The sequence below is a fragment of the Gigantopelta aegis genome, chromosome 14, assembly GCF_016097555.1.
Source record: "Gigantopelta aegis isolate Gae_Host chromosome 14, Gae_host_genome, whole genome shotgun sequence".
In the NCBI taxonomy this organism is placed as follows: domain Eukaryota; kingdom Metazoa; phylum Mollusca; class Gastropoda; order Neomphalida; family Peltospiridae; genus Gigantopelta; species Gigantopelta aegis.
In genome coordinates, this window is record NC_054712.1 from 32,256,942 (window position 1) to 32,271,243 (window position 14,302).

General features: G+C 36.5%; 1 protein-coding gene across 1 annotated transcript in view; it reads right to left on the reverse strand.

Annotated features, from left to right (window-relative positions):
• LOC121388372 (glycosylphosphatidylinositol anchor attachment 1 protein-like) overlaps positions 1 to 14,302 on the reverse strand; it is a 29,681-nt gene continuing 15,379 nt past the window's right edge. Inside the window, exons 7-13 of the mRNA XM_041519672.1 lie at positions 10,607 to 10,803; positions 9,729 to 9,928; positions 8,318 to 8,471; positions 7,126 to 7,398; positions 5,486 to 5,682; positions 3,124 to 3,297; positions 1 to 2,633 (exon numbers count right to left, since the gene is read on the reverse strand). Of these exons, the coding sequence (XP_041375606.1) occupies positions 2,360 to 2,633; positions 3,124 to 3,297; positions 5,486 to 5,682; positions 7,126 to 7,398; positions 8,318 to 8,471; positions 9,729 to 9,928; positions 10,607 to 10,803 (1,469 nt within the window). The 3' untranslated portion in view covers positions 1 to 2,359. The remainder of the gene's footprint in view (positions 2,634 to 3,123; positions 3,298 to 5,485; positions 5,683 to 7,125; positions 7,399 to 8,317; positions 8,472 to 9,728; positions 9,929 to 10,606; positions 10,804 to 14,302) is intronic.

Here is a 14,302-nt window from a genome sequence, read left to right on the forward strand (position 1 = left end):
TTCTGCTTAGAAGCACAGTGATATTTTTATTTCACAATTTAAACGATCAAGATGAAATATTATAATGACCAGTAATAAAGAACATTGCAAATGAACGTAGGCCTATAGCAAAAACAATTTGCTAACAAGTGAAAAAACAACAACAGAATGTCTTTCATACATACACATACAACAAACTTCAATAGTAATGTACTATTATCGTCACAAACAGAAAACTTTGAAAGAATTAAATTCTACAAAACTCTCCGCAGTAAAAGTCAAAAAAAAAAAATAAACATTAGATTCTTGATGCAGTTTTAAATATCAAAAGTAGAAACCTGTATGTATGATACCATGTGGAATGTAACTATAACTATATATTTTTTTAATTACTGTAGATCCTGAAATTAACGCGTCCCTAAGTTAATGCGCGTGACGGTGGGCACACTAAAATGTGACATGAAGTTAATGCGAGTGGCCTCCCTTTGATGATCTCCCTAAGGTAGATAACAAAAATGGATTACATGCGTAAACTGCAGTAAGTTAGCACACCTCGGAAACTTGGGGACTTTTGATATGATATTACTAATGATGTTCTGCATTTATTCTGAAAAATTCAGCTCTGTACTATTTATTTCTGGGTTAAACTCTAAATTAAATGTTCCTGGACTGAAAGACACAGAAAGGGTTGACCACAATATTAGTGTGCCAAAACCCATTCACCCGCATTGGATCTTGTCGGCTTTTGACAGGGAGGCCAAAGACCCTGCAATCATCACACGTGGCTGGCATCTTGCTGGACTATTGCACAATTAGTCTGTCTCGTCTACGATTAATTGTGCTCCAGTTTTAAAAATGAATTAGAATTGTAATCTTTGTTTTAATAGCATGTGACACATAACTTGATGGTCTATTCGAAAATTAGTCTGTCTTGCCTACAATGAATTGTTTTCCAGTTCCATTTTTATGAATATATTAGAATTTTAATAAATTTTTAATAACAGAGAAATAAATGCATAATATTATTAATGCAAATAACACAAACTAGCATTTTTCCCATTAATATTAAGATCTCATTAATTTCAGGATCTACAATATGTGTCAACTATCAACAAGAGAAGATTCTAGTTCACAAATTTCATTTAAACAAACATGTCAAAAATTGCAAATATCAGGGATTGAGAACCTGGGGCCAGATTTTCGAAGCCATCTTAGCACTACGATAACGTAACACCATCGTAACCTATGATGTAACTACGACGCATGCCATAGCCTAAGACAGTTTTACAATATCATAGTGTGAAGATAGCTTCAAAAATCTGGGCACTGGATTTGCCAGAATTCTATATTTTAATGCTACTCAAAAGTTGTTCCATTATTTTCTTGACCCTGCAAAGTGATACATCTAGAAGTAAAAAATGCTGGGACGAGTCAAGAATTAGATGCTTAACCATGAATAAAGTATGTGACAACAGTAAACATAGCACTAAACGATCGTTTGTGATTTGTTTTGATGGCCGTTATGTAGTAGTACACACTGTAATAATGATACAAAAGTAGCTGGGAATTCCCCACAACAAATTTTGGATTCATGATAAACGATGGATGGAATCTTCTAGTACAGTTTGTTCATTCGACGATTGGGACACCCTAACCCCCAGCACACACCATAAGATTGATGATAAACTGGTTATTCCTCAGAAGTGATTGTTCTTTCATGATCCAAGACATGAAAATCTGCCATACTCGTGATCAATGGCAGTTTGCTCCCCCACCCCCTACCTCTCCCAACAGAATATTCATTCAAGATACAGGACAACTGGAAACCCTTAGAACAGATGGTTCATTCAAGATATTAAAAGTCAGGAATTCCTCAGATTGATTGTTAAATCAAGACACAAGGCGGTTAGGAAATCCCCAGGACAAATGGTTCATTCATGATACAAATTAGTCAGGAATTCCCCAGCACAGATTGTTGATTCATGACAAACGTTAGTTAGGAATCCCCCAGAACGGCTGTTGATTCATGACAAACGTTAGTTAGGAATTCCCCAGAACGGCTGTTGATTCATGACACGTGACAGTTGGGAATTCCCCAGAACAGATTGTTGATTCATGACACGGGACAGTTGGGAATTCTCCAGAACAGCTGTTGATTCATGACAAAAGTTAGGTGGGAATTCCCCAGAACGGCCGTTGATTCATGACACGTGACAGGTGGGAATTCCCCAGAATAGATTGTTCATTCATGACAAAAGTTAGTTAGGAATTCCCCAGAACGGCTGTTGATTCACGACACGTGACAGTTGGGAATTCCCCAGAAGAGATTGTTGATTCATGACACGTGACAGTTGGGAAGTCCCCAGAAGAGAATGTTGATTCATGACACGTGACAGTTGGGAAGTCCCCAGAAGAGCAGCCAGCACGGGAAGATGTTGAAGCTGAGCACGGTGTACGTCCAGCTCCCGAAGAAGCACTGATCTAGCAATCTCATGACAAGCATCTGTTTGAGGATGGTCCACGACTTGAGCATGAGGTCGATAACGCCGTCGTAGTCCTCGCTGCTCAGGGTCAGCGTCACAACCGCAGCGGCAAACATTAGAGAGAGAGGAGACATCAACAATAGCAGCAGCTTCTGAAGCAGGAATGAAAATCTAGGGGGAGAAATAAAAAAATAAAAAGTAATGATTAATTCTGATATTACAATCGTATATTACTAGCTGGTTCAGCTCACTAGACTAGTTCTTGCCTAATGTTAAATGAAAGTTTGTTTTTGTTCAACACCATTAGAGCAGATTGATTTATTAATCATCCACTACTGGATGTCAAACATTTGACAATATTTATAGTCTTATATCAGAGAGGAAACCCGCAACATTTTTCCATTAGGAGTAAGGGAACATTAACTAACCGAATGGGCTCACTGACAGGGATCAATCATAGACAGACACACACACAAAGAGAGACAGACAGATAAACAGAAAGAGAGAGAGAGAGAGAGAGAGAGAGAGAGAGAGAGAGAGAGAGAGAGAGACAGAGACAGACAGAGAGAGGGAGAGAGAGACAGAGAGAGAGGCTAATGTTTCTCATGTGTATTCTATGCTAACTGTTTAGTCTGGTGTACAGTCTGATGATGAATTTTACCTGTTACTGGTAGGACCCACCAGTGCAGACACTGGTACCATGGTTACAGCGAGAAAGAACGCCAGCGATATGTTCATCAGAGAGATGGAGAAGAGGAGAAGTGCGAGGTAAATCAAGGCCACACATTTCAACAGCTGCCAGTCAACAGAAAACCTCTCAGTGTCATCAGATTTCCTAAAACAAGAATTTGGCAGAATTACATATCTCACTGATCATAATGATTTTCTAGTCTGAAGTAATATTCTGGTAACAGTGCTCAAAATATGGCTTGCTATATATTTTCAAAAACAGAAGGCCAAAACAATTATGTCCTGGTAAGAAAATAAAAAAAAAAGAGAGAAAAATATGGCCTGCTGGAAATAAAGATGAGGCAAGGGGAGGGTTTGGGATATTGTTAAAAATGGCCTGCTGGAAATAAAGACAAGGCAAGGGGAGGGTTTGGGATATTGTTAAAAATGGCCTGCTGGAAATAAAGACAAGGCAAGGGGAGGGTTTGGGATACTGTTAAAAATTGTGGACCTCTAAGAGAAGTAGTTTTGAGCATTATGGAATTCATAACAATACATTCACATAAGTTAAATAGCAGATGAGGTAATGCTACATACATCCATTTCTTGAAAAAAAAATGACCTGCAATTTTTTATTTTGTTTTTAGCAGGTCAATTTTTATAGATCATGGGCCTAATTTCACAAAGGTCTCTTAGTCTCTGCTAGACAACAAAGAATCCTCTTTGCAAGTCTTTTTGCATTGCACTGCGAGATCGCAAAGTTGCAAGAGTTTAGTGAATTAGGCCTCTGGACTGATTTTTGCTTTTCACAGGCCAACATTTCAAGTCGAACGACTGTTTTCAAAATTATTTCCATTCCATGTCTGTAACAATCCATCAAAGTACCAAACTGAATATATGACATTGTGTGTCAAAGACAGTTACTCGTAATACAGCTGTCATGAGCAACATAATTCAAATATCTAATATAAAATTAAAATCTTTCAATATTTAATACTGAAGTTGGTGATAGAATTAAAGGCATACTGTCATGGATTTAAGGACCTTATTTCTCTAAAAATGGATAATAAATAAAAAATTACATTAATTATTGGAAAAAAAATCTAGCTATCGCATCACCTTAACTGAACCATGATGGAGTGAAATCCATGTCATCCCTCTCGGCAATTTTAGCTTTTGAATTATGGACCATTGCCATAATTCAATTATTTTAACAAAATGTCATTAATAAATGTAGTATGGTGGTTATAAAGATTGTTAAATAAAGTACATTTAGGGACAAATCAAATTATTTTTGTTCAGGTAATACTTTGTTAGACCATTAAATAGGTCAGTGGTCTGTGACAATATGCTCTCAAGTAGAATTTTTCACTAGTCCACCAGACAAGTACATCTACAAATCTACTTATCCATCAATATTTTTACATGTCCAATTAAGTTGTTAATTTTATTCAAGATCAAGGACAGTGTTTTTGATTGCTCAAAATAAAACAGCATGATTATAAATTTTTACTTGTCCACTGGACAACAACTAAATAAAGTTTGTTTTGTTCAACGACACCACTGGAGCACATCAATTAATTAATCATCGGCTACTGGATGTCAAACATTTGGTAATTCTGATTCGTAGTCAACAGAGGAAACCTGCAACATGTTTTCTAATGCAGCAAGGGATCTTTTATATGCATTTCCCACAGACAGGATAGTACATACCACGGCCTTTAATATACCAGTCGTGGTGCACTGGCTGGAATGAGAAATAGCCCAATGGACCCGCCGACGGGAATCGATCCCAAACCGACTGCGCATCAAGCGAGCGCTTTACCACTGGGCTATGTCACACCCCTGGACAACCACTAAGGTACGTTTTGCTTGTCAGGATAAGTGTTTATTTCGAACACTGGGAGTGTACATAGAGGATACTCCCCTCGTGTCTTGTGATATCATAATTTATCAGCACGAGTTGATAAAAGTATGAAATCCAAGGCTCTCCGAGGATTTTATACTTTTATCAACGAGTGCTGATAAATTATGATATCACAAGACACGAGGGGGGTATTCTTTTTATCATCCATTATCATTCTTTTCATTTGCAACAGTTGTAAACAATGTCAGTAATGTGGGTTGAATGTCAGCGGTAGACTCGTTAACTAGCAGAACGGCAGTGGCGTGACGTCACTAATGGTAGGTTTAGCGCTGAGACAAACACAGTGACGTAACAAAATATTGTCTTGTGATTAAAATTTGACCAATCAAGATTATAAGAAGCGATATATCCTGCGGAGAGATATCGCAAATTATAATGCCAATGATATCTCCTACAAAAGCCTTTAATGGAGGATAAACTTGCTTACCGTTTGATCATTCTGGGGTAAGCCAGAGATGCACAGAACAATGCAAGCAGCCCGAACATGAAAGAGTCTTCCATCTTCATTCTGAACGGGGTTGAGAATCGCGACAGGTACGACGGTCCGATGTAAGCCATGAAACCAAGCAGGAGGCAGATCGACAATACCGGCAGAATAGACATGAAGCCGGTCGGTGGAGGTAACTGAAATAAAATGAATTTTTTAATTTGTCATTGAATTACACAACACAACAAAATGAAAGTTAAAAAAAACTTTAATTTTGGGGGTGTTTTTTTCAATGACACCACTAGATCCCTCCGATTAATTAAGCATCGGCTATTGCATGTCAAATTAATAATTGTAAAACTTAAAAGTCTTAAAAGGAAAGTCGTTAAATTTTTTCATCAGTAGTAAGGGATCTTTCATATGCACTTTTTGACAGGCAGCACACACCATAGCCTTTGATGTACCACACATGAGGCACTGGTTGGGACGAAAACCAATCAGAGAAGAGATCTACCAATCGGGTGTGATCCTCCAAACTTAAGCAACTGATGCAAAACAAGCGGACAGGCAAAAGCAGACTTGTGTAACAGCATCTCGGCACGTTGTTTTTTTTAATACCCAGTTACGTTTCAGACAAGATGTCCCGGGTACATATTTCAGCTATCTAGCCCGTCTGTTCCGATTAGTGAGAGAGAGGTCTTATAACTTATTTTCCTTTCATTTCAACTTATTTTCGTGCTTATATCCAATTAAGGTTCAAGCACGCTGTCCTGGGCACACACCTCAGCTATCTGGGCTGTCTGTCCAGGACATTGGATTAGTTGTTAGTTGGTTAGTGAGAGAGAAGAGGGTGTAGTGGCCTTACACCTACCCACTGAGCCCTTAAGAACTCGCTCTTAACAAAGTAATCCATCAAGTCATGTTTAATCAGTACTTATTAGGATTTTATTGTGTGTCTGCGTGTGCACGTGTTGTCTGTTGTATAAGTGTGTAGTGCATGCATATGTGTGCGTGTTTTGTGTGTGCGCACATGTGTTGTCTGTTGTATAAGTGTGTAGTGCATGCATATGTGTGCATGTTTTGTGTGTGCGCACGTGTTGTCTGTTGTATAAGTGTGTAGTGCATGCATAACTATGCATTTGTGTGTGCATGTGTAGTGCATGGATATGTGTGCGTGTTGTTTGTTTTTCGTGTGTGCACACGTGTTGTGTGTCTGTGTGTATGTTGTATATATGGTTTTTGTGTGTTGTGTGCGCGCACGTGTTGTCTATTGTATACATGTGTACTGAATGCATACGTGTGCGTGTTGTATTGTGTTGTCTGTTGTACACATGCGTAGTGCATGCATACATGTGTGTCCTTTGTGTGTTTCGTGTGTGTTTTGTGTGTGCACATATGTGTTGTGTGTCTGTGTGTATGTTGTATATGTGTGTTGTGTATATGGTTTTTGTGTGTTGTGTGTGCGTGTTAAACATAATTATAGTCCTGTATGTACATGAATGTGTGCATGAAATTATGTGTTGGATGGATGGATGGATTGGTGGGATAGTGAATGGATGATACACACAAAATTGTCATTACATTTTTAACCATTCCTAATATTATTATTAAATTAACATGGTTATGATAATCATTATTACATCTTCATGTTCCATGTCAGAATCAGCACTCGTATCCACTTCATGTGTTTCATCCTTCTCTCCTTCATTGACACTGGATTTTCTTTCTTTTTTAGTACTTTTATCAGATTCTTTCGTCTTCTCCGACATTTCCTCTGTCTTGTCTTCTGCCTTGTCAGGAGATTTTTCTGTCTTGTCTGGAATGTCTTCAGCCTTGTCAGGAGATTTTTCTGTCTTGTCTGGAATATTTTCTGTCTTTTTCCCAGAATCCATTCCTATCCACAAGGCAACAGCTTGGTTCGAATTAAGAAAAACCAAAAAGGCTTAAGCAGACTATAAAATGTAAGAACCATACTTTCACTCCAAAGTATATGTTCACCAATTAATAGATACTACTATTATTATTATTATTAGAAAGAAATGTTTTATTTAACAATGCACTCAACACATTTTATTTACGGTTATATGGCGTCAGACATATGGTTAAGGACCACACAGATATTGAGAGAGGAAACCTGCTGTCGCCAAGGGATCTTTTATATGCTTATCCCATAAACAGGGTAGTACATACCACAGCCTTTGATATACTGGCGCACTGGCTGGAACGAGAAATAGCCCAATGGGACCACCGACGGGGATTGATCCCAAACAGACTGCGCATCGAGCGAGTGCTTTACCACTGGGCTACATCCCGCCTAATTATTATTAGATACCTAAAAAAAAATTATACTTTTTTTTATTGAGAAAACAAATTGTAACAGTGAAAACGAATGGAAAATGTAGTCATGTGACCAGAAGAAAAAGGAAAGAAATGGTAAAGAATATGGGCCGAATTTTATGACTTACACACGTGTAACTATGTGTATTTTCAATGCTTAAACACCTGCATTTAAGAAAAACAGGCTTCGTAAATTCGGCCTTATATGTTTAACAAGACTTCAGTACATTTCAAACAAGGGTTCAAACTTAAGAATTTGTCACCCACAGCATCCAATAGCCAATGATTAAGAAATTAAATTAAATGTGCTCTAGTGGTGTCGTTAAATTTAAAAAACAAAACAAACTTTAACAGTGCCTACCAGTTTTAAGGTTGATGGCTTAAACAGTACACCATCAAGACCATCTTTCATTATTTCAGCGGTCATTTATATGCACACTGCCACCGACAGGACAGCATACACCATGTTGTTTAATATGACACAAAAAAGGATATTTTGATGAGTGCAGCTGCTACAATCAGTGCAAACGGTGGCATGTAGAGTCCAATAGACACGTAGCGCATTGTCGCAGGCAGGATGTAGAAGAAGAACGACTGGTGGAACCGCTCCAACAGGTTATTCAGACTGCGGAAAACACCCTCGATAATCCTGTAGTTGAAAGATTAACACAAAATAATCATTAAATAAGAAGAACGACTAGTGGAACCGCTCCAAGTGGTTATTCAGACTTTGGAAAACACTCTTGATAATTCTGTAGTTGAAACATTAACACAAAACAATTAAAGAATTAATGGTAGAACTGCTCCAAGAGGTTATTCAGACTGCGGAAAACACCCTCGATAATCCTGTAGTTGAAACATTAACACAAAACAATTAAAGAATTAATGGTAGAACTGCTCCAAGAGGTTATTCAGACTTCGGAAAACACCCTCAATAATCCTGTAGTTGAAACATTAACACAAAACAATTAAAGAATTAATGGTAGAACTGCTCCAAGAGGTTATTCAGACTTCGGAAAACACCCTCAATAGAAAACATTAATGGTAAAGAACTAGAACTGCTCCAAGAGGTTATTCAGACTTCGGAAAACACCCTCAATAATCCTGTAGTTGAAACATTAACACAAAACAATTAAAGAATTAATGGTAGAACTGCTCCAAGAGGTTATTCAGACTTCGGAAAACACCCTCAATAATCCTGTAGTTGAAACATTAAAAACAAAATATATCAAATATATGACTAATAAAACAGCTCAAAGAAGTGGTTTTAGTCTTCCAAATACACCATCGATAATCACGTAGTAAAAATATGACCACCAAATAATGTCAAACATTTGGTAATTCTGACTCGTAGTCATCAGAGGTAACCCGCAACATTTTTTTTAATGCAGCAAGGGATCTTTTATATGCACTTTCCCACAGACAGGAAAACACATACCTCAGCTTTTGTCCAGTTGTGGTGCACTGGTTAGAACGAGAAAAAAACCAATCAGCTGAATGGATCCACCGAGATGGTTCGATCCTGCGACAAAAGCACCTTAAGCGAACACTCAAACGACTGAGCTAAATCCTTCCCCCTAATACAGTAGTTAGTGCATTTTCCCAAAATAATGAATCTTTCATAATAAGACCATGATTTTGTGACGTTAGAACAATGACACAAAATCATGAATCTTTTTATAATAATGTAGTTTGAACACAACAAAATACCAATTCATTTCAAACATTTATACAGTATTATTTATGATTAAAACACAGCTTTTAATAAATAGAGTTACAACACAAAATAATTAGTTAATAAGTGATATTGCACTTAGAAAATAATTATATAAGAATGAACGAAGTCACAACCGAAGAAATGAAAGTGATATGTTTGCAGTGTTCATAATATATAAATGATCATCACCTAGCCGCCGAGTCGAGACTGTGAGATCTGTGCAAATCCTTCGCCACTGCGGTGAAAGTCAGAGATTCTATATGAAACCGATGGAAGAGTCCATGGTTGGCAGTAGGGGAGCCACTAGCCTGGTTCCACATCATGTTCAGCATAGTCACCAAGGAGTGGGTGAAACCATCCAAGGATTCAGGGTTGAAACCAGAGTCAAGCTGCAATCAAATAACAAATATTACCTTTCTTATTTAACATTAACAAATTGTGTAAAATCATGACATGGCAATTTATATTAATTTGTGGTGTTCACATTAGAGTATATTACTTATTAGTTTAAAAAAATCACATATTTTTGTTACTTTCAAATTATTTATTAAAGTTGTACTCCAAGCTAGTTTTTGTAAACTGAATAAAAGTGAAATGTATGCTAAACTCTTTTTTTTTTAAAAGTCCCCATTAAATGAAAATCACCCACCCAAAACTGAAAGCACAAACACTGAGTACTGGTACATATTTTAATCATAAAAGCTTCAGTCACAAACACATGTAGAAATAATTTCTAAAAGTTGCATAAAAAGAAATTTGTTCAACTATTATTTTGACTTATCATGAATTGCACTTTAAAATAAATAATGTTTAAAAATCCATCACCACCCTAACAAAAAAACTACAACATACAATTTGCATTTGAGATCTGACCCTGCAGACAAAAAAGTTAGTCATAAAATCCTTTATTACATTAAGAAAAAAATATTAAAAAAGAAACTAACAAACTGTATATTTGCTTAACAATAACTATTAAAATTATGCATTTAAATTTATCATGAAAAATGTAAAACTGAAACAACAAAAAAAATTCTTAGCAATGAAAATAATTTAAAAAAAGTTATTACCCTGTTGTTCAAAGCGACATTAACGCCTTCCTTGCGACACAGTCGAACAGCTAAATTGACAAGGTCAAGGTTGGGCAGCTGTCCATTCAAACCGGTCACTTTCAAGTCCATGTAATTGAAATCCTTTGAAGGAATTTCCAGATTTATGGCCGCCTGTATTTGTCCACTACGACCCAACAAATGTCCAGCTATTATATCTGAAATAGTATCATAGTGAAACGGAGGGAAACTTAATCAGAGGACAGGTTATATATGAATTTTTATTTTATTTTGACAAACAAATAAAAAATGCTTTCAAGATGATATGATGACACAGTTATATATATAATATACTTTCACAGGACTGATGTGTGTGTGTGTGACAACCCCTCGCCAAGACACATGGATCCAAACCACACATCTGCGAAACAGGTTCCAGCCAGCAACACTCACAGCCTGTACCATCCTTTTCTCCAGCATTTAGTGGCCTCAATGAGAGGACGGTGCCAGGCCTGTATCAATGCTCAAGATGGACAACACTCGCTACTGACTGTGTGAACTTCGCTCTGGACCCCTCTAGTGATGTGGCTCATTTGCATATGGCAGGTCAGCCCTTTTCATGGACTGTTGCTCATTTCCATACCTTCGGACATTTCTCTGTCCATGTTATAACGTTTCATACACGGCAGTATAACTTATCATCAGTTATCTTTGTCTTTTGTGTGTCACAGTAACTTTTGCCTTTTAGTATATATTAAAGGGACATTCCCAAGTTTGCTGCATTGTAAGATGTTTCCGATTAATAAAATATTTCTACAATTAAACTTACATATTAAATATATTTTCTTGTTTAGAATATCAGTGTCTGTATATTCAATGTGTTTCTGGTCGTCTTAATATTTGTAAGAAGCCAAAACTAGATTTTGTCTTCAAATAATTTCGTACGTACGAAAAAATCTTTTTTAGAAAATAAAATGAAATTTAACCAAGTACAAATATTAGAACGATCAGAAACATGTTTAATATACAGCCAGTAATATTTTATGCAGAAAAATATATTTGATATGTAATTACAATCGTTAAAAAAGTCTTTGTTAGTCGATAACATCTTTAAAAGTACAGCAAACTCAGGAATGTCCCTTTAACCATAAAATGTACTAAATTCCAGGGCTCATAAGGGAAAGAATTTAGTTTCAGCCAATTTTCAGATATAAAAAAATTATTCAAAAGTGGATAATTTAAATATATTTTGTTCCTCGTCCGATTACAGACCTTGCGCTCGTACAGCACACGTAATTTAAATCCGGCAAGTGTGAAAAATAACGCATGTTACACTTAACAAACAGTGGATGTAAAATAATTTTGTATATATGTAGCTGATAGAAAGAAAAAAATGTTTGATTTAACGACGCATCAACACATTTTATTTACGGTTATATGGCGTGAAACATATGGTTAAGGACCACACAGATATTGAGAGAGGAAACCCGCTGTCGCCACTTTATAGGCTACTCTAATCGATTAGCAGCAAGGGATCTTTTATATATACCACGACCTTTGTCACTGGCTGGAACGAGAAATAGCCAAATGGGCCCACCGACGGGGATCGATCCTAGACCGACCGCGTATCGAGCGAGCACTTTACCACTGGGCTGCGTCTTGCCCCTCTAGCTGATAGAAAGACCTGTTTACTAATACCAGAAAAAGAAAAAAATGTAACGAGAACGGTAGCATCCATGCATGTTTTTAATGTGTGACTGGTACTTATCTTTGCTATACAAATAGGAAAACACTGGTTTAATAGACAAATTTAAAGACGTCCCTTGCCTTTTTAATTTATTATTAATTAGAAACAGTCCACTTTTGTAAGCTAATAGATCACAACATCTGATAAGGCTAACTCATACATACTGTTCATATAGTTACAAATGTATGAGCAAAAAAAAATGGAATTGAATTAAAAAGTGGCTTCTGTAGCATACACAAACTAACTTGTTTCGGAAATCAGCGAAGTCGGTAAAATTTTCTCGAAGGACATTTGGAAGGTTATACCCTTTTAATGTCCGTCTAGCTCTCTTACAGTCAGAGTACTTGGGCTAAGCCGTTTGTAACTGGAAATGGTAGGTCATATGTTACAATGTTGAGGGAAGGAGACTGGTTGCATAATTGTTGAATTAAAAATGCCATGTGAATATCAGGTGTCCCAACTAACACTATCAACTAAACTAATTGTAGGCCTACGTTTAATAAGTTATTTAAAATTGTTTTAATAATGTGAGGAATCTAATTCAGTCGGTAGTGCACACCTAAGATGCTTGGGTCGTAGTTCTAATTGAACAACCTCCTCAGAATTAGTGAGTTTTCCCATCCCAACTATCCTAATCATGTTTGTTGTACATAATAATGAAATTCAAGACAAACACATATGTTTAGCTGCACGTTCATCAAACCACCTAACACTGAAATGGTATCTATAACTGTGTGCATCAAATTATCTGAGTAGTACATATTGTAATTAAAAAATCAAATTGTCTGCATCAGTGTATGTCATAATTATATTTCTATAGCACTGCTCCTGGAATTTTTTTGTATTAAAACCATTCCTGATAGGAAAAAGAAGTCAGACTACACTAATGAAGCAAACAACATAAAATTAGCAGAAAACATTATTTGTTTATTAGTTCATTTTTGCAACATACGTCTCTACATTTACATGTATCAATTACTTGATAAATTAATAATGCTTGGTTTTTACTCGCCTTGGCATTCTGATGAGGGCGATTTTTCACTTGCCTAAGCATTTTGAGGTGTGTGATTTTTCACTCGCCATGGTTTTTCAAAAGCCAAGGACTGGGATTAGGACCACCACTTACAGTTGTCATATAACTGTTCAGGTAACCTAGTGCCGTTAGACACAATCAGGGCTTCTAGATTATGGTAGCCCCACTCCCCATGGCTAGTGATATTCAGTGTTGGGCTAGTGAATAACTACTATTGCCATGCCCGACAGTTAGTGAAATTCTTTGTGTCAAATGCTGCAGCTAAGTCTATTTTGAATATCCTGCCCCTTTCACCACTCAGTGTTAGTGTTTTTAAGCTCTATCTCCCTATTTAGGTGACATGTCCGACTATTACTATGAATTAGTAAAATTGTATTAACTTAAAGTAAAGTAGGGGTAGTGAATTTTTAATTGTGGCTAGTAAATTTGTAAAATCACTGATCCCATGGCTAGTGGATTTGATAAAAATACTAGAAGCCTTGCACAATGTTAATGACGTACATGTAACTGCTGTTTACAACTGGTTATGTTTATTTAGGGGCAATGTAAAAGTCCTATTCATGAAAACGTATTGTGTCAAAAAGTAGCCTAATTATTGTGTAACTATGGACACATCAAAACGACTTACCATTACCTAGTTTGTCAATCTGGTCAGCTATTCTATATTTATTGGGATTCGATAGATAAATAAATAAATTTTATACTGTAGTTGATTTATTTGTTGAACGCTGATGTCACATAGCAAGCGAATTCAAGCAAGTTTATTTTTTAAATGGCGACAAACCAGAGAATACCGATTATGACTTACCAGATTTTGTACATCAAACATGACTGTACCTGAATTTATTTGTTCTTTGTGGCTACTAAAAAAACTTGCAATAAATAAATGATATAAAAGTTATTTAAAAATTGTCTGTTCATATTTAATCTATCATAC